Source organism: Ailuropoda melanoleuca, chromosome 6 (genome assembly GCF_002007445.2).
Source record: "Ailuropoda melanoleuca isolate Jingjing chromosome 6, ASM200744v2, whole genome shotgun sequence".
NCBI classification, from domain to species: Eukaryota; Metazoa; Chordata; class Mammalia; order Carnivora; family Ursidae; genus Ailuropoda; species Ailuropoda melanoleuca.
Window position 1 is genome coordinate 61238228 of NC_048223.1, and position 27200 is coordinate 61265427.

Consider the following 27200-nt stretch of genomic DNA (forward strand, 5'->3'; position numbering starts at 1 on the left):
ACATATAATTAATATGAAAACACTATTCATTAATATCATTAGATATTTTACATTATTTTTTGTACTAAGTCTTTGAAATCTGGTATATATTTTATACTTACAGTACATCTTTATATTTATATCTCAATTTGGATGTTAAATTTTCATTGGAAATTCTTAATTTGAAGTCATGTTTCATAAAATTTAAAGTTGAAAAAGTAGATTCGTATATGTCAGTTGTTCCAAACATACTGAAGTTTTCTAATAATTATCAGTTTTTAACATTTAGATTAATTAAAATTTAAAATACAGTTCCTAGGTCACACTGGCCATGTTTTATACTTTTTTTTTTTTTTTTTTTACAAGAGAGAGGGTACATAAGCGTGAACAGTGGGGGAGGGAGCAGAGGGAGAAGGAGAGAGAGAATCTCAAGCAGTTTCCACACCCAGCATAGAGCCTGACAGAGGGCTCCACCTCAAGACCCTGAGATCATGACCAGAATCAGGAGTTGGACACTTAACTGACTGAGCCACCCAGGCATCCAACACACTGGCCACATTTTAAGCGTTCCCTAGCCAGGTGGTAGGGGCTGCCTACTGGGCAGCATAGCTCTTCACTCTAAATTATGATTTCCTCTTGTTTCCTGGTTTAGTAGAGCACGTGAGCTATAGATTGAAGGAGGAGCACTCCGTATCCTGGCAGTTTTCTGCACTGTTTCTGTAGAGATAAGTAGCAGTTAGTCAGTTGATGAAATCATATACATAGTCAGTTGATTCATATCAGTTGACAGAGAACCAGGGTTTGTCTGACCCTGAACTTGGATTCTCAGACAATGCAACTAGCAAGTGAGATCTTTGGTGTGGTTCATGCAAAGTTGATTAAAACTTAGCCAAAGTGGACCCAGGTTGACAGGCTTATGTTCAATCCTGGCACCTTGAGTTACCCTGTATCACATAATAATAGTGACTTACTACAATTTGGAGTCTCCATTTAGAATTCTTGGAATTCTTGGAGTTAACCATTTGTTACAAAGTATTTATATGGCAGCTAGCAATACAAAAGATTTCTTTAGCAATATTTGAGTGTGTCAGATCTTGTCTCCTATCTGCAGAGTATTCTCGATATCTTCACGCACACCTCGATACTCCTCTTACGGAATATAACATCGACGTGGATCTGCCTGGAAGCTTTAAAGACCATTGGGCTAAAAATCTGCCTTTCCTCATAGAAGACTATGAAGAGCAGCCAGGGTTGCAGCCCCACATAAAGTAAGTGCTTTAAGTGAAAACAGCTTTTTTTGCTTTTTCAAGGCTGAGCTATTAGCTCATCGTGCTAACTCTTGCTCAGTAATGGCTTCCTATCCGTGTTTCTCAGGAATTTATTTTTGGATTTGATATGTCTGCAAATATTTCTTTTAGTTTATAAGGTACTTTGAAACTTACCTGTGGATATCACCTTCCCTTCTAGCCCAACCTTCAGACTTCAAATGTACTTATTGGTGGCTGTTGATATGCATTTACTATTACCATGTTACTTTTAGAACAGATTACTTAAAACCAAACGTTTGAAATCACAGTGCTGGTCGTCTACTGCTGCATTTTGGCTAAAGGGCTATCCCGTTACAAAACAATAAGATCTAGAATAGAAATTAATTCCTGGGAGTCTAGCAATGCCTTAAAAATTAAGAAAAATCTGCAAAGATCAATCCCCTCACTCTGTACAAAGAAAGAAAAGCAGGGGGCAGATTCAAACTAAAGTGGTGAATGATAGGCACCTTTGAAAGGAAGAAAGTATCCTGGAGGTAAGGGCATCTAACAGCCACTGCAATGGAATGCCTTGAGGCATAAGCAAGATGGGTTTGCTGAACTTTTTTAAGGAGCTAAAGTGGTTCCAGATTGGAGGACCACATTCATAGGTTCTCAACAAAAGCAAATGCAAATCCTGCCTGGAAAGATAGTAGTGCCAATTTGGGGGTCCAAGTATGCCCACAGATTAAGATCATTAGTATGAGAATCAAAAACCAAGATCACAAAACCATATGTGAAAATCAACAGAAATAACAAACAGCAAATTTAGACTCTGAAGGACTTCAGGTATTGGAATTGTTGAATACACTCTCAAACTCCAAATGAAATGTTTAAAGAAAGTATGAAGAAATCACAAACATCAGCAAGAAACAAGAGATTATCAAAAGTGACCAGGCAGGGGGCGCCTGGGTGGCACAGCCATTAAGCGTCTGCCTTCAGCTCAGGGCGTGATCCCGGAGTTATGGGATCGAGCCCCACATCAGGCACCTCCACTATGAGCCTGCTTCTTCCTCTCCCACTCCCCCTGCCTGTGTTCCCTCTCTCGCTGTCTGTCTCTGTCAAATAAATAAAATCTTAAAAAAAAAAAAAAAGTGACCAGGCAGATTAAAAATAAATTGGAAGCTTTAGGAATAGAAAATATAACCATTGATATGAAGAATTCAACTTGTAAGCTAAATAGCAAATTAGGCATAGCTGAGAGAAAATTGCAGAATTGGAAGGTAGAGCATTAGGAATTATCTAGAATGTAGCAAGAGAATCTAAGTGTTAGAAAACATGAGAGATAGAAGGTGTGGAAGGTGTAAGAATGTCTAGCCTATATCTAATTGAAATCGTGGGAGGAGAGAATGGAGGGGAGGCAATTTTTGAAGATATAATCGCTAATGGTCTCCCAGAATTAAGGAAACATAAATGGCAAGAAATCAATATTCAGACATATCATAAGTAACAGGAGAACACATACGGAGAAAAAATTTTTTACAGACAAATCCTATCATCTACTTAAGGCCGATGATTGGACTGATTATAAGCCTCTCAACATCAAAACGGCAGCTGGAAGATAATGGACCATCTTCAAAGTGCTGAAAAAAGAATAACTTTCTATCTAGAATTCTATACTCAGCAAAACTAATTTTTATGAATAAAGACCAAATAAACATATATTCAGATAATCAAAAACTGAATTAATCACCACCTCCCATTCACTAAAAAAACTTCTAAGGCATGTAATTAAAGAAAAAGGCAATTAACCTCAAGCAAGATTTGAGATACAAGAAGGAATAATGAGAAAAGAAAAATGGTAAGCATGATAAATTGGTAAGTCTAAGCATTGTCTACATAAAATATCTGATTTGGGGGCTATATAAAAAGGACAGAAATAAAATATTGGGAACAATAGCAAGTAGGTTAAGGGATAGCAAAAATTAAGTATTCTAAAGGAATATGGGTTAAATATTATGATAGAGCTTTAAGTTATACGTAAATATTTAAAATATCTAGGGTGAGTACTATAAGTTAGAAACAGTGTACAGCTTCTATATTAGTAGAAAAGTAAAAACAAAAACAAAACAAAAACTAAAATCAACCAGAGAAAGAGGGGACTGGGAGGGAGGGAGGCATTAAAAAAGTGGGACAAGTAAAAAGAAAAAAATAAGAATAGTTGAAATAATCCAGATATATTAATAATGAAAATAAATACAAATGGACTAAGTGTCAAAAGACAGACATAGTTGGATTGGAATGTTTTAAAAATCCAGTTAATTGCTTTTTACAAGGGGCATGTAATGCATAAGGACACAAAGATTGAAAGTAAAAGAATGGAAAAAGTTATACTTGGGAAACACTAAAAGAATCCTGATGTAGGTAATATTAATAGATTTAAAATTATTAAATTTATTTTTACTTTTATTTTTAAAAGATTTTTATTAATTTATTTGAGAGAGAGCAAGAGAGAGCATGAGCAGGGAAGAGGGGCAGAGGGGGAGGGAGAAGCAGACTGCCCTGCTGAGCAAGGAGTCTGACACAGGGCTTGACCCCAGGAACCCAGGATCACGACCTGAGCCGAAGGCAGAAACTTAACTGACTGAGCCACCCAGGTGCCCCTATTTTTTTTTTTTTTTTAAGATTTATTTATTTTAGAGGGAGGGTGTGCGAGCAGAGGGAAAGCAGAGGGAGAGAGAGAGAATCTCAGGCAGGCTCTGAGCTGAGTGTGGAGCCCGATGTGGGGCTTGATCTCACAACCTGAAGTCATGACCTCAGCCCAAACCAAGAGTCAGATGCTCAACTGACTGAGCCACCCAAGTGCCCCTAAAATTTTTTTAAATTACTGGGAAAAAGATTATTACTACATAAGGACAGGGGTTCAAATCGCCAGAAAGATATAAATCTAAATTTATATATACCTGATAAAATAACTTTAAAAATTGATAGAAATACACAGAAAAATCAATAAATTCGGTATCCTAATGAGAGATTCTAATTTTTGAGAAGTCAAACACAAAAAAACTAGTAAAGACTTAGACTATTTTAACAACATATTTAACAAATTTGATCTGTTAGTCTACTAGAGAACTCTGTATCCAATAATCAAAGAATACATATTCTTTTCAATTTACTTAGGTCGTTTATAAAGATTGACCACTTACTACTCATATTTAAATACATTTCAAATAACTGATATCATATTTGATTACAGTATGATTAAACTTACATATAAGAAAAAAAATCCTCCTTATTTGGAAATTACAAAGCACACATATTGAAATGTGGATTAAAGATGAAATCCACAGTAGAAATTTGAATATACTTTAAAAATGAAAAGGGGCGCCTGGGTGGCACAGCGGTTAAGCGTCTGCCTTCGGCTCAGGGCGTGATCCCGGCGTTATGGGATCGAGCCCCACATCAGGCTCCTCTGCTATGAGGCCTGCTTCTTCCTCTCCCACTCCTCCTGCTTGTGTTCCCTCTCTCGCTGACTGTCTCTATCTCTGTCGAATAAATAAATAAAATCTTTAAAAAAAAATAAATAAAAATAAAAATGAAAAAAGATGAAAATTCCACATACCAAAAATTGTGGAATACATTGAGACTAATATTATAAAAAACATTAGTGTCTTTAAATGCTATACTAGAAAAAAAGCAAGTCAATAGATATGTATAAAAATTATGGAGCAGGAAAAACAACAAAGAAAGCAGAAAGAAGGAAACTGAAGGCTGAAGAGAGAAATTAATGAAAACTAAATATAAAACAGACTTTTGTCAAAGTCAGACTTTTATCTTCTTTTACTAACAGAAATTTCTGGTGAGATTGATTTTTTTTTAATGAAAATAACTAAAAAGCTCTAACTATTGGAAATGTTAAAAAGAGATATAACTGCACATGAGCAGATATTAAAATGCTCAGAATGCCATGAAAATATGCATGCAAATTTAAACACAAAAAAATAAGTGGGCTAATTCCTAGAAAAATCACAATTTTTCAAACTGACTTGAGAAGAAGAAGACTGAATAGTTCTATAATTATTAAAGATATTGAATTGGTATTTAAAAATATCTACACACACACACACACACACATACACCCCAAAATCACCAAGCCCAAATGGTATCACAGAAATGTTCTGTCAAACTTTCAGGAGAATAGAAGGTAATATTTCCAAATCATTTTGTGAGGCTGATATGATACCAAACCTGATAAGATTGTCCATGAAAGGGCCGCCTGGGTGGCTCAGTGGGCATCTGCTTTCGGCTCAGGTCATTGTCTCGGGGTCCTGGGATCGAGCCCTCTGTCAGGCTCCTTGCTCAGTGGGGAGTCTGCTTCTCCCTCTCCTTCTGCTGCATTCTCTCTCTCTCTCTGTCAAATAAATAAATAAAATCTTAAAAAAAAGAAAGATTGTACATGAAAGGAAACTTAGAGGCCATTCTTACTGTTAAGTGTGGATGTAAGAATCCTAAACAAAATCCAAACTTATCTATATATAAGAAAGATAGTATCATACCAATTTGGGTTTTTCCTAGGAATAGAAAGGTGATCTAACTTCAGAAAATGTATAAATATAATTGGCAGTTAATAGATTAAAGGAGAAAAACCACATTAATTATGCCAACAGATACAGAAAAACAAGTAGAAAAAAAATAACCATTTACACTTCATAAAAGATAAAACTCTTAGCAGACTGGAAAACCACAGTACAGTATCCCCCCCCTGTTGTGAGGGGATATGTCCCAAGACCTCCACTGGATGCCTGAGACTGTGGATAGTACTCAACCCTGTGAGTACCGTTGACTCTTGAACGACATGGTTTGAACTGCACAGATCCACTTTTATGTGGATTTAAAAAAAATTTTTTTTTAAGATTTTATTTATTTATGAGCAAGAGAGCGAGCATGAGCAGGGAGGGGGCAGAGGGATGGGGAGGAGGGAGCCCAATGCAGGGCTTGATCCCAGGAAGCCAGGATCATGATCTGAGGTGAAGGCAGACGCTTAACCGACTGAGCCTGACCCAGGCACCCCTTATGTGGATTTTTTTTTTTAAATAAATACCATGCAGTATTACAAATGAATTTTCTCTTCCTGTGATTTTCTTAACAGCATTTTTTTCTCTAGCTCAGTTTATTGTGAGAACACAATATACACTACATATAACATATAAAGTATGTGTTAATCAGCTGTTTATGTTATTAGTAAGGCTTCTAGTCAACAGTAGGGTATTAGTAGTTAAGTTTTGGGGGAATCAGGAGTTACACACGGATTTTCAACTGCAGGGCAGTGGAGGTCAGCGCCCCATGCTTCCACCACCAGTGTTATTTGGGCCAGCTGTGCCATGTCTTTTCCTGTACATGTATACTTTTGAGAAAGTGTGACTTACAAAGGAGGCACAGTAAGAGATTAACAATGGTAACTAATACTAAAATAGAACAGTTATAGCAATATACATAATAAAAGCTATGTGCAACTTAAAACTTATTGTTTATTTCAGGAATTTTTTATTTACTTTTTTTGGACCACAGAGCAACCCAGGTAGCTGAAACTGCACAAAACGAACAGTGGATGGGGGGTGGGGACTGCCGTATTTCCTCAGCCTGATAAATGGTAACAATCAGAAACATGTAGCAAACATCATTTTAACTAATGAAGCGTTAGATATAATCACATTAACGTCAGGAGCAATAAATAAATAAATGAAAATAAAAATAAAATCAGGAACCAGACCAAAAAGCCTGGAATCGTTGCCTTCCTTCAGCAGTGAAGTAGAGGTTCTAGACAATGCAAAACAGAAGAAAAACCAGTTACATAGATGTACAGTTCGTATGAGTTTTTACAAAAAAATACGATCCACAAACAAATTATAAGAAATGGTGCATTTCACAAGGCGGTTGATTATAATTACTATGCTTATAAAATTCATTTGCATTTCTGTATAATAGCAACAAACAAGAATACCACTTATAATAGCAATAAGTACTTAGGAATATATCTTACAAATGTTGTACAAAACCTGTATGGAAATCTTCACAAAACTTTATTGAATGTTACTGAGAGAAAACAAATAGAAATACTGTGTTCAAGAATAGGAAGTTCAATAATATCAATGGGTCGATTCTTTGCAAATTAATTGCAGTTTAATTACAGTGAGTGTCTCATGCGCTCCTGTGGTTGGCAGCATTTCACACGGGGGAGTGAATCCTGTGTGTCTCCCTTGGGAACGGACCCTTGGAAGCTTGCACCTGGTTTCCTCTGGACTTCGCCCCATGAGCTTTTCCCCTTTGATGCTTGTGCTTGTGTCCTTTTGCTATAACAGATCACAGCCATGAGGACAACTGTGCAGAGTCACTGAACCCACGGGTGGTCTTGGGGACCTCTACATACCTATAACTTAAAATTGCAAACTTTGTTATGCAAACTTCAAGGAGGTTGGCAGCTAAATAATTCATACTAGTCACATAGGCTATTTCCAAGAATACTTGGTATAATACAACTTGGGGCAGGGGTAGGGGATGGACATAGGGCAGAGATTTGGTTGCTTGTTGATAAAGACAGTCCGTGCAGGTTATGTATTCTGGGGACGTTTATAAACCAAATAATGGTCATGGCTGTTTCCTGAATTGCACTCCAGTTATCAGTGTTACAAGCATGTGATAATAATTGTGTGCGCATACACTCGCGAAGATTACGTCTTTCAATTTGTGTGTGGTTGGGTGCCAAGCACTGAAGTAAAGATTCTGTGGTCATAGGTTTCTTGATTAGTTTTCCAGTGGAGGAAGTGACTGCTTTCCAGTTGAAATTGGATTACCAGACATTTGTTGTAGAAGTCCTTACCATGTATGTAATGTTTCTTCCAGAGACGTGTTACATCAGAACTTTGAGAGTTATAAGCCTGAGGTACAAGAGCTCATCTGTGTAGCTGATCGTTTGGGATCACTGATGCAATATGAGACACCTGGTTTCCTGCCAAACAAGAGAATACACAGAGGTATTCTGAAACTGTCTGAAAATGGAAATATTTCTGACATAAGAGCAAGGATTGTCAAACCATGTTGTGCTTTTTTAAAAAAAAAATAATTGTGCTGACTCAAAATCTCCATTTGATCAGGACAGAAATGTAGAGATTCATTCACAGTGAATTCTGAAAGAAGACTGCCGCCAGCATGGTTTTTGTGCTGATGCTATAGTGTAGATACAGAATATAGGTCTTAAGTCATCACTGCAGATCAGACAGTCCATCCATGGGAGCTGTTGGCTTAGTGTGGGAGCGAGGGAGAATTTAAACCTCCAGTTGCATCAGTAGGAGGCAGAGCTGGGAGGAGACAACTTTGGGCATGCCTGTAGTTTCCCCTGATAGATTTTTTTTTTTTTTTTAAAGATTTTATTTATTTATTTGACAGAGATAGAGACAGCCAGCGAGAGAGGGAACACAAGCAGGGGGAGTGGGAGAGGAAGAAGCAGGCTCATAGCAGAGGAGCCCGATGTGGGGCTCGATCCCATACCGCCGGGATCACGCCCTGAGCCGAAGGCAGACGCTTAACCGCTGTGCCACCCAGGCGCCCCCCCCTGATAGATTTTAGTTTTATTAGGACTATGATGACTGTGACGTACTTCTGGTCTTGTTAAATTACCAACACTTATGATTCTTTCTTTCTACAATGACTCTGGAGTTATCCCTGAGACTCTGTAAGGTGGGTGAAAATCAGTTCCTCTGAAGCATACTTACAAATGCTTGTTTTCTCAACATTTTCCTTCTTTTAGCCATGGGTTTGGCAGCATTGGAGGTCATGCAAGCTGTCCAGCGGACGTGGACCAACTCAAAAGTTCGAATGAATGGGAAAACACGGCTAATGCAGTGGAGAGACATGTTTGACATCGCAGTAAAGTGGAGACGGTGACTAATCTTTAAATGAAAATAAAGTCGGAGCGTTATCATTGTAAAACAATAGAAGCCTCCTGTAGCTGACAGGTGTTTTTGAATAGTATACTTGGCATACAGTATTACGTGAGTTTCAGGTGTACGGCATAGAGATCCGACGAGTCTGTACATTACACCGTGCTCACTCGAGTGTAGCTACCATCTGTCCCCACACAACACTGTTACAGTATTACTGACTGTGGTCCTCATGCTGGGCCTCTCATCCCCGTGACTTGTTGCCATAACTGGAGGCCTGTACCTCCCACTTAGTTAACAGGTTTTGAATCCTGTCTTGTTACTAACAATAGGCCTTGTAAGTTATGTTTTCCTCTCTCAGGTGTGTCAGAAGTTGCTGGCATCATTATTCTTTGAAATACACTCAACTAATGTTTATGAATTATAAGGATTGAGTGCTATCAAGTTTCCAAGCATATTTTAATGAAGTGTTTCAGAAAAAACAGTCTCTTTGAAAGAGCGTGTCACGATCTATGGTACCTTTGAATGAACTTCATTGTTCTTGATAGTTGAAGTGTGTGCCTGCCTAACCAGCTGCAGTTTAGTGGGGGAAACCATTGATACTCATTTATATGAGAAAAATACTGCCCTTCTCGTAAACCTGTACTGACGTCCTACTTGGTCCAATTGGAACATCTATTTGGAATCTGCAGGTTGGTGTTGCATATTTTTAGATGTAAAGGACTGAGCAATTGCTTTCTCCCCGCTTTTGCAAAGACTTCTCAGGTTTTATTGTTAGTGCTTTTGAGCATTTGTAGGTTTTATAAGGTCTTCGTCTTTAACAAGCTCTGTTTTATAGGATTGCTGACCCAGACCAGCCAGTGTTGTGGTTAGATCAAATGCCAGCACGAAGCCTTAGCAGAGGTTTTAACAACCACATCAATTTAATCAGGTAGGAACCTTTTGTGCATCTTCCCTATTTTCACAGGAGTGTATTCTAAATAAGTCATGGAGACTGTGAGTGGCCCTTGCTCCTTCCCTGGTGACTTTTTGACAAAGGCATACACAGATTAGCTCTGTACCTGTGAGGTCCTGCCTGCATTCATTTCAGCTAATCCAGTTGCAGGAAGAAATGCAGTACATGCTCCTTCCCCTGGCTCTTCTCTTTGACGCACAGCTCAGTTGAGGGGAAGACTGCCAGATTTTTGCCAAGGATGTTCCTCTTAAAGGTCCTAAAACATCATAGCAAGTAATCATATGGAGTACATTACATTTCCCATAATATCCTGATAATGTTGCATGGCTCAAAGAATTCTTAGACAAGAATTGTGGTGGGGGAAGGGCTCCTCTGTCCCATCTCCAAAACCCCAACAAACAGGGGTAGGCTCAGTAGCACTGGTAGCTAAGCCTTCCTGAAAGGGTGAGCAGGTTAACAGGAGAGTTTCTGTCTTGTCCAGAGGCTCTACAGATTAGGGACATGGGGACTTAGCCACCTGCATGTGCTTAGCCAAATAGATGATGAACAAATATTAAAGAACATCAGCTTCAAGGGGAGCCATGAATTTACTTTTAGATAAAATTTACCAATGTGGGAGTTGTGTCATGTCTAAAATGCTTCTTCTTCCAGAAGCCTGATCAAGAAAATATCATTCAATACAACTCTGACGTTAAGTTTAATGGGAATGTCATTTATACATTTCTTTTCTTTTTTTTTTTACTTTCTAGAAAAGAATTTTCTTTTCCTCTTGTGACTTGTGTGTTCCTGTTTCTTATGGAGTAATTTGTGACATGTATAGATAGACTCCGCCTGCTTTAATTGAAGGCCACTGTCCACGTGTTGTGCTGCGCGATAGTGACGTAGCTTAGTGAGGACAGACTGGTGAACTGTGACATAGTGTGTTAAGAGTAATGGTGGTCATGTGTACAGGATGCCAGGGGGACACAGAAGAGGGGTGTCCAGTCTAGCCTTTAGGTGGTGCTTGAGCTGTTTGGGAAGATGGGAAGCAGAGAGGTGGATGAGGCATGGACGACAAGTGAGTCAGGCGTGGTCAGGAAAGGATGACTCATTCATTAGGACTGGTGATTAATTTACAATTCAGGGAGAATCATCAGGAATTGAGGCTTGAAAGAGATCAAAATATAAAAACTTTTTTCCAAAATAGAAATAACTTTATATGCCACTTAAGGCTTTTTTCCCCCCTTAAAGGTGACGGAGAGCAGTTCAGAGATTGTAAGCAGAGAAGTGACAGAGCAGATTTGCACATTCAGATGGTCACTTGGGCTGTAGGTGGCAGGATAGATGAGAGAGGGTGGTGACCCGGGAGGGAAGAGAAGAGGTTGGAAAGTTGTGTAATAATTCAGGTGAACAAGTACCAGGTTCAGATAGCTTTGTGGAAGTGAGTGGGAGGGGACGAGATGGGTATTGAGAGTGTAGACTCAGGAGCACTGGTGGTGGGTTGGAAATCGGGGAGAGCGTGGGCAACCATGGGAGGCAGTCCCCTCTCCCTCTCAGGTGCATGGTCCTTCCAGTAGGCCAGGTGACAATAGGACAAAAAGTAGGTGGCCGTGTTTGGGGCTGGGGCTGGGGCTGGGGGAAGTGCAGGGTACAGGAGTGACTTCCTGTTCACAATTATGGACTTCAGGTTTGAGATGTCTATAGGGAATCCAGGGAGCGATGCCCAGGGAGCAGTTGGGTGTGTACGTGTTAAGATACATGTATGCCAGTGGGATGTATACAGCGTGTTGGCTGTACATGAAGTTCTGGGAGGGAGTTTTAAAATTAGGAGGTGGGGATAGAAATGTGAGTAAAATAATATTTACAGCAGGCAGAGGAGATGAAGGCTCCCTGAGCTAGACTGCAAGAAGGAGTGGGAGCAGATAATACGACAGGGAGAACCAAGAAAGAGGAGAAAAAGTAGAGGGCTTCGTAAAATGAAATTGGCATATAAGTACCTGAGGATTTTTCTTCTCGTTTTGGCATCTCCAGGGCTGAGTTTGGTGTCTTTCCTACCAGAAAAAGCTGCAAGAGCTGATGAGCAATCTTGCTAAGACAATTGTTTGCTTCTTCCATTCATTGGTTACAAACAAGTGAAGTTTCCAAAATTATTTGCTGCATTATTTTCTTGGCTCTCTGACTGTTCTTTTGAATTAACTTGGAAATCAGATGTTGTTTCAGATATACTCTTTTGTAAAAAGATTCTTAATTTTTTTTTCTTCTTACAGGGGTCAGGTGATTAACATGAGATACCTGGAATATTTTGAGAAGATTCTTCATTTTATTAAAGATAGAATTCTTGTTTATCACGGGTAACCCTTCAGTTTTCTTTTTCATAGTAATTGCTAGCTTTGATATATTTTACATTAGTTTCATTTGTGAAACTTGAAAACTAAGCCTATTGACAGACTAAACAAAGTATATCAAATGTTTACACAGTGTTTGGAATCAAAAACTCTGTCGGTAATGACTTATCAACCTTCTTTTAACAGCTTCACAAAATCCACAGGGTTTTTTAAATCTTATAATATTGTGACTTTTCTCATCTCTTTTCTCTAAAGAGCAGGATGTTTCTTTGAATTTCTTTATTAGGGATTTCAGCCGTCATATTCATTCTCCCTCACCTGAAAGGCCATATGGTATAGATATAATAGTGAACAAAACACTGGGGAAAAAAGAATTCTGAATGGAAAGTTATCACCAAGTAAATATAGAATTGATATAAAAATCTAGCAGGATACTTCCATTTGAGCGACTTTCAAAAGGAAAAAAAAATCACTTCTAATTTCAGAGATGGCATAGGAGAATCAAGGTTTCATGGCCAAATCAAGATCCATACATGTGTATACAAGCACTGGCTGTCAATCCGTTCTGCTTTTCTCTGTTTCACTTTCTAGATGGGCTGCTGGTTTCTTGATTGTCATCTGCAGCCCCAAATTCATGGGATTAAATCATCCCATTATTTAGAAACTTTTGTCCTGGCCCACCATTTTGAATATTGAGCTACTCACAATTGAGGATGATTTATTTAAATTAAAGGTAATAGTAATTAATGTAGGCAATTATTACATTTCTGTATTAATTTTAGTTTGCCATCTCCCTCTCTCTCTGTCCCTTGCTCTTTCTTTTTTTAAGAGCTAATAATCCTAAAGGACTGTTGGAAGTTAGAGAAGCTCTGGAAAAGGTACACAAAGTAGAAGACCTTCTTCCAATTATGAAGGTAAGTTTGTCATCAAAATCCTGGGAGGTGTTTTTAGAAAACAAAACAAACTAGGGCACTTTTTAAAAAGAATTTGTAACTTTAAATTCATGTTCATTAATATTATGCTGTAAGTATTTTAAAATTTATAAAGCATTCTACCTGAAAACACTAATGTGAACACACTCTGAATAAGAACCAAAATAAACACAGGCATCAGTCTCAAACATAAAAGCCAATCTGTGAGGAAGCAGTTGATGCAGGAAACAGAAGGAAACTTAAAAATCTCTGCAGTTGAATTCTGCTTCTGGCCACCGTGGAGTACCTGGTACTTGACTGCCTTTCCACACCATAGCAATTCTAAAACTGGACAAACTACAAGGCAGCTGTTTTCAGGTGTTGGCAATTATAAGACTGATTTTTCAAGAAGAGGGAAACACCTGAGGGGAGCCCATGTTCACCCCAGCTTTCTACCTGGGGTTATTTACTAAACCACTGTGTATGTGGAGCCTAAACAGAGTATGGTGGTCTTACTGAGCTAAGGAGGCAGAGATTGGAGCTGGGATCTGCTGAAGTGTCTGGAATTTACAGGGCAGAGTCCAGAAGAGGAAGACGCTGCTCAAGGTGAGGAGTACCTGGAGGTCATGGCGTTCCTTGTCATCCTTGGCTGAGAACTCGACTGTGTGCATGCAGTGAGACTCTGAGAGGCTCTGCAGAGAGTGGCTGCTGTGGGGGTGAGAGCTGAACAGAGGTATTGGTGATTTGACACCACTGAGTGACATTGGAGTTGTGGCCTTGCCAGGATGGAGGGATCCTGTGAGCGCCTTGGGCATCTCATTGCAACCCCAGGAAGGACTCACTGTAGGTGTGAGACCACCTAGGGAAAGGTTCACATCCTAGGACAAAGGACAATTTCTAAATAGTGCACCCTAACAGAGAAAAAAAACAAGCCTAAAAGGATTAAATGGATCTGCTAGTGATTTGACTGTCTGCCAAAATAAAACTCAATACCCTTTAAAAGAAGGAAACCCAATCTAGACTTCTAAATTATTAGATAAATGAAGAACTGGAAAACGTGACCCATAACCAAGAAAAACAAAACCATTTAACAGGAACAGACCCCCAGATGATCCAGAAGTTGGAATTAGGTCTTTTAAAGTCTTTGCTTCATAAATGTGTTCAAGGACTTAAAGGAAAACATGAACATGATGATGAAACATCTCAGCAGGGAAATGGAAACTATAAAACAACCAAAAGAAAATTGGAGAACCCGAAAGTCCATGGTCTCAGATTCATATGGGTAGTCAGTTCACAAGACACATTGTCTGTAATCCAGCACTCGGTTCACTTAGCAGGATGCCGGACAGAGAACAAGGCTTTGTGGCATCCTCAGTCTCATTGTGAGGCCTAACAAGGACCCAGATGTGGGTCCTGCTCCCTTTTTCTACATGGCGAATGAAGGCAAAGTCGGTGCCCAGCCTCACAGAGAAGCCACTACTTGGGTTTTGCATATGGCCCAAGGTTTGTGTGCCAGTTCCTTGTCCAGAGGCTGTCTTCCAGATCAGGAGGTTTTACAAGGATCTGCCATCACTTCTCACAGGAGGCAAGTGATGGAACACTATTCAGTAACAAAACGGAGAAAGGGGACTGCTATGCACATAGCAACCAGGGTGAACCTCAGAAAAAATATGATGTTGAGCAAAGGAAGCCACATGCAAAAGAGTGTGATTCCATTTCTAATAAGTTTCACTGATCTACGGGGATAGATAACCAGAGTAATGGTAGCTTATGAGAAGTGAGATTTACCTTAACGGGGTAGGAGGAAACTTTCCAGAATGATGGCAATACACTATATCTTGATGGAATAGTGGGTACGTGAGTACGTGGGTGTATACATTTGTCAGAATGCAGCAAATTATACATGTGAAGTTCATTGTATGTAAATTTTACCTCAATAGAAAGTACATAAATTAGGGGCGCCTGGGTGGCACAGCGGTTAAGCGTCTGCCTTCGGCTCAGGGCGTGATCCCGGCGTTATGGGATCGCCCCACATCAGGCTCCTCCGCTATGAGCCTGCCTCTTCCTCTCCCACTCCCCCTGCTTGTGTTCCCTTTCTCCCTGGCTGTCTCTATCTCTGTCGAATAAATAAATAAAATCTTTAAAAAAAAAAAAAAAAAAGAAAGTACATAAATTAATTTCCTGAGAGATTTGAGCCAGTTATCATATGATAGATAGATAGATAGACAGACAGTAGAAAAAAATAGAATTCTCATAAATTAAAAAATAATCTCAGATAGGCTAGTACATTAAAGACAGCTGAATATCAAATATATACAAGCTAGAAGATCAAACCAATAAATTCTCCCAGAATGTAGTATGTAAAAGACAAAGAAATATAAACTATGAGAGATGACGAACAGAAGATGAATGGACCTGTCTGATAGAAATTCTGAAAGGAAAGAAGAAAGATAAAGAAGCAGAGCACTTAGTCAACAAAACAATAGAAGGAAAGCTTGTAGAGAGAGGAAAAGATCAGTCGAGGGCCCCCTGGATGTTCAACATGATGTTCAACATTGACACCTAGACACATTCTGATAAAATTTGGGGACTTCAAGGTGAAAGAGAGTTCCTCAAAAAAATTAGACATACAGTTACCATATGATCCAACAACTCCACCTCTAGGTGTACGCTCGAAGGAATTGGAAGAAGCGACTTGAACAGTTACTTGTACACCAATGTTCGTGGCAGCATTGTTCAGGCGCCAAGGGATGGGAGCAGCTCAAGTGTCCCTTGAGCGATGACTGGCTAAATCATATGTCTTCTAGCCATATGATGGAATATTATTCAGCCTTGAGAAGGAAAGAAATTGTGACCCAGGCTCCAACACGGATGAAGCTTGAGGACATTATGCTACAAAAAACAAGGCAGTCACAAAAGAACAAATACCCTATGATTCCACTCATATGAGGTGTCGAGAGGAGTCAAATTCAGAGACAGAAGGTAGAATGGTGGCTGCCAGGGGTTGGGGGAGGGAGAGTGGGGAATCAGTGTTTAATGAGGACAGAGTTTGTATTTGGAAAGTTCTGTGGATGGACAGTGGTGATGGTTGCAAAGAGTGTGAATGTACTTAACGCCATCAAACTATACATTCACAAATGGTTAAAGTGGCAAATTTATATGATGTATATTTTAACACACACAACAAATAAAAAGAACATCTTCAAGCTTCCAGAATAAAAACCAAATACTAAGGAAGGAGAATTCTATGGATGCCCGACTTCCCTCCAGCAATAGTGGATTCTAGAAGACAACTAAGGGAAATGTATTTGAACCCACTGTACCAGTGTTCAGGTGTGAGGGTCAAATAAAAACTGTTTCAAACATAGTCATTTAGGAACCTCATCAAGCCTAGATTTTCAGATTGTCAGAATGATTGAAGGACATATGTACTCTCACAAAATAACCCCAAGAAGGAAGAAAACATGAAATATAAGAAATCATGGTGAATAAGGCACTGAAATGAATTGTTAATGCCTGATGTTAAAAAATATACATGTCTGAAATTAAAGTACTAGCTAATGTCAACATTAGAGGTTGAAGAAAGTAGAGAAAGGAAGTAAAACTGTTACTAAGGTATTTGTTTTTTCAGTGAGAGAGTATAATCACTGACTGACCCAAAAAGAGAAGGGGAAAAAAGTAGGGTGGGTAAGAAATGGATGTAATGGCAGTCAGAAGTCAGCATGGCATTATAATTGATCCCTCAGTGAAAGATGGAGGATTTCAGATTGGTGTTTTAAAGTCCAGCTATGTGCTGTTTATGGGAGACACGCATAATAAGAGAACGTTTAAAAAGGGGAAGGAAGAAAGGTGTACCAGGCAAATGGTAATGGAAGGAAATATTAACATGTTAACATCAAAAGCAGTGTAATTCAAGATGAAGACCTCAGGGGACAGAAATTTTACTGTTTAAAAGTATAATCCATTAAGAAATTATAATTTTATGAACCTCTTCTCTGCCCGGGAATATAACTACTCAAAAATTTGCCAACAGCAGGTGGATTTTATTTTTTCCAATTAATGGCTTGAACTTTAATGTAAAAGTTGAATCAGTGTTCTTGTAGCTATACTAGAAAGAATTGATTACATCAAATAAAATTTAAGAAATGGGTAGGACCAGAGCTTGTCTATTTCTAAGGAATAACCAGGAACCATCACGTTGTGAATGAAGCAGTGAGCTGGTGCTCTGTGCCTCACTGGGCTTGGGGGAACCTCTTCCACGGTCTAGATCCCAGGCTCCTGTCTGCTGGGAGCAATGACTCTGGCCAGATCTCACCTCAGGGGCTTATTGCGAGTGTCTGATGAATGAATGCAGTGGTTCTCAACCTTCTCAAAGCCACCCTGGTATTAACTCAGTAACCGTGTTCGATGCCTCCTTTCCTATACTCAAATTCACAGAGAATATATCACACCTACTCAAGTTCTTTAGAACGTCACCATCTTGCCATAAAGGAGGTCTGCCAGGGAAACCGTCTGTGATAGATAGGCATGTGTGTAGTTCAGGATGGCAGCATTCAGGCTTATCTTCTCGAGAAGCCGTATCGAAGGAGCTGGTTGTTTACACCTGCACAGAAAGTGGTGTTGAACCCGACAGCTGCAAACGCACCCCCGTGTCTGGGCATTACTTGCTGACTTAAGAATCATGAGCTACAGTGTTGGTGGTGACAGGGTTTTTTGAAATGGTAACCTTGCAGATTAATGCCTAACCCTCTTCCCTCAACTGGACGCTATTTGCATTCATGGAAAATTCAGTGTGTATTAAAACTATGTAGTTCAATCCCACATTGGGTGTAGAGATTACTTAAATAAATTAATAACTTTTAAAAAAAACCAAACCATGTAAAATATGTAGTGTCTAAGTGTGAAATGGAGTCTGGTTTGAGGCCAGGTGATTATTAGATTATAAATAGGTTCCATGGACATGGAACCCCAGTGGGGCACTGGCAGTCAGTCATCCATCATGTGTGACTGTCCCCTGCACTGTGGGACATCTAGTGTTCTTGGCCCCACCTGCTAAGTTCCAGTGGTAGCCCTCCCTGCCACTCCCCACCCCATGTCCCTGTGGCCGCCAAACTAACTTTCCCATAAATTCCCCAGATGCCCCCCAGAGGGCAGAACCGTTCCACAGAGGGTCCTTGGGAGGGACCTACGGAAAGAAAACTGATGTGTCTCAGTTTTTAATGTTCTTATTTCTTGTTGGTATTTTAGGCATTACATTTACCTGTTGGTTAGAAGGCCACATCAACTGAGGGGGATTTTTTTTTTGGTTAAAGATTTTATTTATTTGATAGAGAGGAGGAGAAACGGCAGAAGGAGAGGGAGAAGCAGGCTCCCTGATGAGCAGGAAGTCCGACATGGGGCCTGATCTCAGGACCCTGGCATCATGACCTGAGCTGAAGGCGGTTTCTTACCCGACTGAGCCACCTAGGCGCCCCTCAACTGAGGGGGATTTTAATGTTTTATGTATGTCTTAGTTTAAAAAGAAAAGCCTAGCGGGCTCCAAGCTTGCGATTACTTGGTGCAGCCGAGAGGCCCCCGCCCACCCAGGGCCGGCCTCCCGGTACAGAGTCCCTGCGTGTCCGGCTGCAGTGTGGAAGTGACCGTTTTCCGGCAGCGCTGGACGCCTAGCTTGCACCGGGGACTGTGGGCATCTTCATATTTTTTAAGGCACATGTAGAAGTATATAAATACCTTTGGTTTTAAAGTGTTTGGTGCAATGTGATGCCATGATAGCTTCCACTGAAATATTCTTCTGGTGAAAAACCGCGTTAAAATACAGCTGACCCTTGAACAACATGGGTTTGAGCTGTTTGGGCCTTATATGTGGATTCTTTTCAATAATATAGCACAGTCCTGTAAATGTATCTTCTTTGTGATTTTTAATAACCTTTATTTTTTCTAGCTTACTGTATTGTAAGAATACAGTATAGAATACATACAAAATGTGGTCCATATATACAATGGAGTATTACTCAGCCATCAGGAAGGATGATTACCCAACATTTGCATCGACATGGATGGGACTGGAGGAGATTATGCTATGTGAAATAAGTCAAGCAGAGAAAGACAATTATCATATAGCTTCACTCATATGTGGAACATAAGGAATAGCAGGGAGGACATTAGGAAAAGGAAGGGGAAAATGAAGGGGGTGGAAATCGGAGGGGGAGATGAACCATGAGAGACTATGGACTCCGGGAAACAAACTGAGGGTTTCACAGGGGAGGGGGTAGCCCAGTGATGGATATTAAGGAGGGCACGTATTGCAATGAGCACTGGGTATTATATGTAAACAATCATAGAACATACATCAAAAACTAATGAAGTACTGTATGGTGACTAACATAACAAAATAAAAAAAAAGAATACAACATACAAAATATATATTCATCAACCTTTTATGTTATCAGTAAGGCTTCTAGTCGGCAGTAGGCTATTAGCAGTTAAGTTTTGGGGGAGTCAAAAGTTATACCCAGGTTTTTGACTGCAAGTGGGGGATCAGCTATCACTGATATTGTTCAAGGTCAACGGTATACCTCAGCTCTTCTTGAGGAAGCTTATTGGCAAATAATGTGGTTGGAGGTCATGAAGGCCCGGGTCCACGTTCCCACGCTGCCACTCCCCACTCAGTAACTCGGGCAGGACCTGCCCTCCCAGCTGGTCTCTGTAAGATGGAGACCACGCCCTGTCTTACTGGTTCATTGTGAGCATTAGATGAGAATCGGCGTCTAGGGTTAGCACGTGTCTTCCTCTAGAAGCCCCTTCTTCATGGGAGATATTCCTGTTCCAGGTCCCAGTGCTGGCTCTGATTGCTGGTGCCTCATGTCTGTTCATCCCCGGTTCTTCTCTGCACCACTCGTGACCACCTGTTGGGTCTTACTGGTTTTAGACAACCTTTCCCCCAGTAGTGGCTTACCTGAAGCACAGCCTCCTCTTATTTTATCCTTGGTTCCCTTATTCAAGTCTTATCAGCCCTTCAGAAAAGTTGGCAACACTAAATAACAGTCTGGGGAGGATTTCTTCTGGAGTAATGACAGAATCTGAAATATTTTGTTTTGTCTGAAATATCTTAAACAAAAAGCTGACATCTGAAACTACCTTCAGACTTGTCACCCCAAAGGCCATTCTTGGCTCTGTCATTCCTTTAATATACTTTTCTGTGCTCTGCAGAGTTGGGGAGGGAGAGAGAGAGAGGGAGAGTGAGTGTGTGTGTGTGTGTGTGTGTGTGTGTGTGTGTGTATGAAATTCTCCAGGTTACAAATACAATTCTGAGTACTTTTCAGAACAAATCAGACTGCCTTGAAGGAGCACGAGCAGGAGCACAAGATGTTTTTGAGTTACGGGATTCGGGGTACAACCGTTCTGCTAAGAATCCAAGCTGCTGCCAATTAAGATGAACATGAGAAGAACCCAGAGGGCGCTCTTAGAAGGGAGCGGCACCCCCGATGTCTAAGGGAACCTGTGGCGGAGGCTCTCTGCTGGCCTCTGGTGGGGGCCCCAGGGGGTGCCGCATGGGCCTGGCGTTTGTGTGGGGTCCTGGGGACGGGCAGAGGCGTCCCTGGTCACGGTAGAGGTGTGCACGGTCATGGCCTCTTGCATCAGGAACTCTGTGACCCTTCTTAGAGACGTGGAAGGCGGGGTTAGTGCTACAGAAGAGCGCTTGGGGGTTTACAATGAATTACACACAAGTAATGTGAGTTTTTTTTTCCCTGAAAGCAGTTTAATACTAAAACAAAGGATGGGTTCACGGTGAACACAAAAGTTCCCAGCCTCAAAGATCAAGGGAAGGAATATGATGGATTCACGATCACAATTACAGGAGACAAGTATGTATGCTTCCTAAGTGTGAGTGTCAAGGTGGGCTCTGTCTGATACTGCCGCAGAAGTTTAGACGTACCAGCTTTTGCTTTATCCTGAAATGAAAATTGTCAAGGTCCAGTGTGTAGCTATAACCAGTTATTTTGTTGACATGACTTTATAGAATATTATGCCAGCAGATACATTTTCTGATCGCTGGATCTAATAGCTTTTTAGATATTAAGTATAATATCTCATATGGAAAGCATTCTTCTGGGTTCTTAAAATTCCTTGTGGGTAACACTTTTAGTAATAAAATGAAAAGAGATGAGAGATTGGTAGATTGAAGGCCATTGTAAGAGTTTTAAATGTAGGTATTAATATATGATGAGAGCAGTGCAGTCTTATGGAAAATTTAGAATACACAGATAAGCAAAGATAAAAAATAAAATCATTGAGTTGTTTTCTTTAAAAACGGAGATTATACTCCACACAGTTAGAGCCCGCCTCTTTCGTATCTTACCATTACTTGATCATGAACATTTTTTCATGTATTTGTGAGCATTTGTAATGCTTGTATAGTATTCCATTTTATGGACTTTGTAGAGTTTTTCCTAATATTTTGTTATCGACCATGTAGAGTATTTCTCATTTTTCACAGTGACTGTTTTTATTAACCAGACTTATTTACCTCTGAAGCCCAAGCTTCATCTAGGAGCCTCCATACCCCTTGAATTTTGGGTGGATAACCTTGCCCCTTCCCCATGTGCTGCCCTCCCCCACAGCACGCATCCCTCAGTTGCGTAGCCTGCAAGGCGCCATGATTTCTGCATCGGGACTTCCGGCTTGGTTTCTGCCAGCTCCGCAGTAGGGCTATGACTTGCTTTCTCTCAACCCCTCCGCCTCTTGGGCTCCAGCTTTCTCATATGCTTTACTGTCAAACCACAGGAGCATCTCTGTCATGTTCTCTGTCAAAACCCACACAGGCCTCCATGAGGAAGCACCCGCTTAGCAACTTCCAGATTTTGTGACCTTTCCGTATCCTTGAGGTCTCAATCTATCCCAGACCATTTATTAAAGTATTTTTCCCAACAAATAGCACACTCCCCTCCCCAGAAGGAATTCTAGGGTTTGCTATTAATGTAAAAATGACTCCCCTGCCTTCCCACCCACTTGTGAGATAGGAATCTCCTCAGGCAGAAAGGGACTGACCATGTGAGAGAGTACGGAAAGTTCCTTCCCCCTGAAACGTGGTTTCTTTCCTCCATTGTGTCACCATATTTGTTACCTCTTGCTCTGGGCTCTAACCCCTCGAGTAGACTCTGGTGTCTCTGTCCCTGGTGTCCTGGTGGCTTACAGTGCTTTGTCAGTGTCCCTGAGGCCCCATTCCACTGGGTATTAAACCACTCCCCACTCCATCCCCTCCACTGCCCATAGATACCAGGACCAGCTCCCCTGCCAGGCACTCCAGGCCTTTTATAATGTGGCCTCCCAAAACATTTCCTGCTTGCCTAAACTGTTTTCCTGTCAGGGCTTGGCCTGCTAACTCAGCTGGACTGCTCGTTCCCTGAGATCACCTCCCACCTCCTGCTTCTGAGCCTCTCACTCCCATCCTGATTTTCACATTCAGGCCCCTTCCCCCGTGAAGTATTTCCTGTTGTCTTCCATGTCTTCCAGATGAGACCTGATCTCCTGCTTTTGAACCCTGACTCGCTGTGTGATCGCCCTGCACATGGTCTTCTAATTCATGGCCTCTGTTCACCCTCCTTTCTCATAAATGCAGCAGCTGCGCCATGTTCCTCTTTCTAGGATCTAAGAACTATTTATTTATATAATACATGCCTGTTGCATCAGTTTATCTCCTCCATAAAGCCTGTCATGGAGCTAAGCATGCAGCAGAAGTTTAAAAAAAACACAGTAGAGTCTGTGAACTTCTGCACACAGTTCTGGCTCCCGATCTTCAATCATAATAGGGAGGCTGTCTGAGAAAGTCTTTATGATGCATTCATTCTTGCCTATGTGTAGTTGTTTCCTTCTGTAGTAGCTTAAGCTCCTATAATACGTACATATGGTTAGACGGAACAAAATATCGTGTTTCATGGAAAATGTGCCTACATACGGAACACGCCTCCCTGTGTGTGTGTAGTTAGGTGGGACAGGTGGGACACGTTCTCAGATATGTCTTGTGCCACATCAGCATACCAGTCCCTTCCTTCTTTTCTCTCTCCATGTTTGGCTCTTTGAATTGTATAATACATGCCTCTGACACACATTGTTGTATTTTTAGGGTTGGCAACATACTGTTTTCTGTGGAAACGCAAACCACAGAAGAAAGAACACAATTCTATCATGCTGAGATAGACGCACTTTATAAAGACCTCACAGCAAAAGGAAAAGTACTGATTCTTTCATCAGAATTTGGGGTAGGTTTTTGTGTTTTTCCATTTTATCCGTGCTTCCTAGGATTCTCCTGCAACCTTTTCAAAGCCTCTACCCGCTCACGGTTATTATGCAGCTTATGCTTGAGATCGGCTTTCACTGATGACCTATAAGGACTTCTTTTAAAAATTCTTATAGAGAGGGGCGATGAGGAGGGGAAAAAAAAATTTAAAAAAAAATTCTTATAGAAACAATTCCTTTATTTATGTATGTATGTATGTATGTATGTATGTATGATTATATAAGAGAGAGAGAGAGCGAGCGCACAGAGGGAGAGTATAAGAGAGAAGCAGACTCCCCTCTGAGCAGAGAGCCTGACACGGGGCTCAATCCCAGGACCCTGAGATCATGGCCTGAGCCGAAGGCAGATGCTTTACCAACTGAGCCACCCACGTGGTGCCCCCAATTCCCATATTTAATAAGAGTAGTCATTGAGGAAGGGACGTGATCCTTGTACACAGTTACTGTGTTCTATGGTGAGTCTGGGCTCTGTCCATAGTTGGTCCATAGTGACAGTGGCCTGTGGGGCTCTCGGTGGACCTTTCCTGGTCTGTGGCTCTTCCCTCCGTGTCCCACCTGACTTGAGGGAGCTCCTCGGAGGTAGGATCTGGCCTGTCACCTTCGTGGCAGCAGCTGCCGCTGTGCTGGAAGTATCACAGGCACTCCGTCGGCGTTCTGGAGTGGATGCTGTGGCCCCTGGGAAGTTGCTTCATTTCTCTTGCATCTAATCAGTTCATACCTATAATTAAGCATTCCAGGTTTTTACATTATTAAGTGTATTTATCACCTAAATCTCAGAGGGTGTGCTCATCAGAATCTTGGGAAACCATATTCAGTTTTAATAATTACTTTGTTTTATTTTAATCTTAATATATATTTTGACATTGCAAGTAATGTTAAAGGAGGCTTAGATTTTTATGTTTATCAGAAAAGGTTTCAGGTGTTTTTTTAAAAAGATTTATTTATTTATTTGAGAGAGAGAGGGAGGGGAAGGAGGAGCAGATGGAGAGGGAGAGGGAGAATCCCCAGCAGACTTCCCAGTGAGCACGGAGCCCAACTTGGGGCTCGATACCATGACCCTGAGATCAAGACCTGAGCTGAAACCAAGAGTTGGTTGCTTGACTGACTAATCCACCCAGGTGCCCTGAAAAGGTTTCAGTCTTAGAAACAGCTCAGAAAATACTGCTCTAAACCGAACTGTCTATATACCCTTTCGTTAGGAAAAAATGGTAGTGCAGAGTATAAAATATTCAAGAATGTGAAAGTAGGTTCCTGTAGTAAATGATTCTTATGTCTTGTCACCTTGTAAAAAACTAGTTTATAATCTAGTATTTAAATTCGTGAGCATGTGTCTTTTTTTTTCTAGGAGGCTGATGCTGTTTGCAACTTAATCTTATCCTTAGTTTATTACTTTTATAATTTAATGCCACTCTCTCGAGGATCCAGGTGAGTGATAGCCTATACTTTGAAAGTTTTTACGTTGAAGAACATGTTCTTTTTTGCTTGCATTACTTGCTGTGGCTGTGGGTACAAAAGTACCCCAAGCAGTCACAAGAAGTCCCCTTTGGTTTTTTTCAAAATCCACCCAGAAATTATGTCCTTGACCTACCACACCATCAAAAGAATTATGAAAGATTTTTCTAAGATAGTGTGCTTACGTTTTACAGGCTGGGGATCCATTCACTCGACAACACAAATGTCTTGAAGGCCTACTATGTGCATGCAATGCACTCACTGTATTTTAACTTCTGATATTTGCCCAGGCTGTTACCCTGCCCTCTTCTCCCCTTTCCCCCAGTTTTTGTCCGTCACTCGACCTCCAGTCCTAATGGTTTATACTTTAGAGTCACCAGCCACTCTGTACTACTTGTACGATTGTGAATCAATTCTTGCTGTTTACGAATCCATCAGGAGCTTTTTAGGTGTCATTAAAACCAGGGTTTCTGTCTGTTCTCTGTTAGCCAGCACGATGTGCAGTAGATCACGGAATTTGAATTTAAGATGTTTGAGCTAAAACAATTTACTTGAATGTTCTTGTCTTTAACACTTAAAAAGTAAAACTCTCCTAAATGTGGCAGTAGATGTTGTGATATTACAAAGGCATGGAAACAAGCTAGGAGCATAAATACTGTAGTATCAGCATGACTGGTACTAGCAGGCACGGAATGTGTGATGTGCTTACGCTCTCCGCACACCCCCTTCAGTCAAGCACAACCAGCATTTTCCCCTTTGTCCTCACAGCAGCTGTGTTGGCTCCTGGTGACACAGGAAGGAGGTGACACGGGAAGGAAGTGCAGCTCTCGTCACCTGCACTCTTTCCCTTGGAGCTGTATCTGTTCAGTCCCTGATCCCGTTGGTTCTGTCTTCTCTTGTGCTCAGAGCTACCACTGTAGTTCAGACCCTCGTCACCCCGTGCCTTTCTGACTCCTCTCCCTGCTTCCAGGCTTTTCTCCTTCCCCTCTCTGCCTCAGTTCTTTTTTTTTTTTTTTTTTTTTTTAAATTCCCGTATAGTTAACATACAGTGTTACACTGGCTTCGGGCGTACAGTGTAGAGACTCAGCATCTCTGCCCCAGTTCTTTCTACCTGGTGGCTCAGGTGCAAGCTCGGGGGCACCGGGCACAGTGCCCATCTGTGTCCTGTCCTGGTCTCTCTTGGCTTCATCACTGCTCTCCTTTATCTGCCCTTTTACTACCCTGTGGACCTTCTTGAAGGTCCTCCTGTTGCCCCTCCCTGCAGGTCCTCCCCTGCCCCTCCCAGTGCACCTCCCTGCCTTTCCTCACACCTTCGTGTCCACACAGGCTCTCCTTCTGTGCCAGCCATTTCCCTTCCTTCACCTCTGCCCCCCATGCCCTGCCTGGGCCCTGAAGATGTGGCAGGCATGCCCTTGGCCTCCGTGGGGTCTTCCCCATGGGCTCACTGCCCCCCACCCTGGGCTTGACTCATTGCACCTGCAGGCTTTCTCCAAGACGTGCATGCTATCTGCCTCCCTGGTCAGCCTGCTTGCTCTCAGAGGCGAGAGCCTCGTTCTGGCTATCTTCACACAGAGTGCCTTGCATGGGGCACACGTGGCCCGTGTGTAGTAGATATGTCAGAAGCAGGAGTGAGTCTGTTATATGCCAGGAAAGGAATTTATAGAATACATCAGCTTTCAAACCAGTTTGTTGGCACCTTCTGAGTATATGTTCTGCTTTTCTTCTTTGGGGGCTGAAGTTTTTAATGCTTAAACAGTAAGATTAATATGTTTGCGTTACAAAGTGTATTGTATACATGCATTTTAAAAGCCGGGCCTTGTGAAGTTGCTAGAAATAGAAGCAGACACATCTTCTAATTCATTATTTCATAAGAATAGAAAAACCAAGTGGGAAGAAAACTCCTAATTAAAAGAAACACCTTTTTTCCCCAGAATAAGAATATTCTGGGTCGCATTTACCCTTAAAATAGTGAATCTAAATATTTTTGTTAGTAGTAAATTAGTAAATATTTTTAAGATGTGAAAATATTTTTTAGTTTAATTTCTAAAGAATTCTTAAATAAAATTTCATCTTTTGCTATAGAAAGTCCATAGTGAGCTTTT

At 41.0% G+C, this 27200-nt stretch overlaps 1 protein-coding gene across 6 annotated transcripts in view; it reads left to right on the forward strand.

Annotated features, from left to right (window-relative positions):
• The window catches only part of TTC13 (tetratricopeptide repeat domain 13), a 79166-nt gene that overhangs the window by 49240 nt on the left and 2726 nt on the right, over positions 1-27200 (forward strand). For 3 of the 6 annotated variants that reach the window (XR_004626124.1, XM_034662518.1, XM_034662520.1), the window contains 9 exons: positions 1091-1247; positions 8124-8254; positions 9028-9160; positions 9999-10091; positions 12362-12445; positions 13269-13353; positions 21106-21215; positions 23474-23609; positions 24992-25071. Coding sequence is in view for 5 of the 6 variants with exons in the window: in XM_034662518.1 (XP_034518409.1) it covers positions 1091-1247; positions 8124-8254; positions 9028-9160; positions 9999-10091; positions 12362-12445; positions 13269-13353; positions 21106-21215; positions 23474-23609; positions 24992-25071 (1009 nt within the window). In the remaining variant the exon portion in view is untranslated. Of the gene's footprint in view, positions 1-1090; positions 1248-8123; positions 8255-9027; positions 9161-9998; positions 10092-12361; positions 12446-13268; positions 13354-13923; positions 15352-21105; positions 21216-23473; positions 23610-24991; positions 25072-27200 lie in introns of those variants that run through there. The other 3 variants (XM_034662519.1, XM_034662521.1, XM_034662522.1) reach the window with 2 other exon arrangements.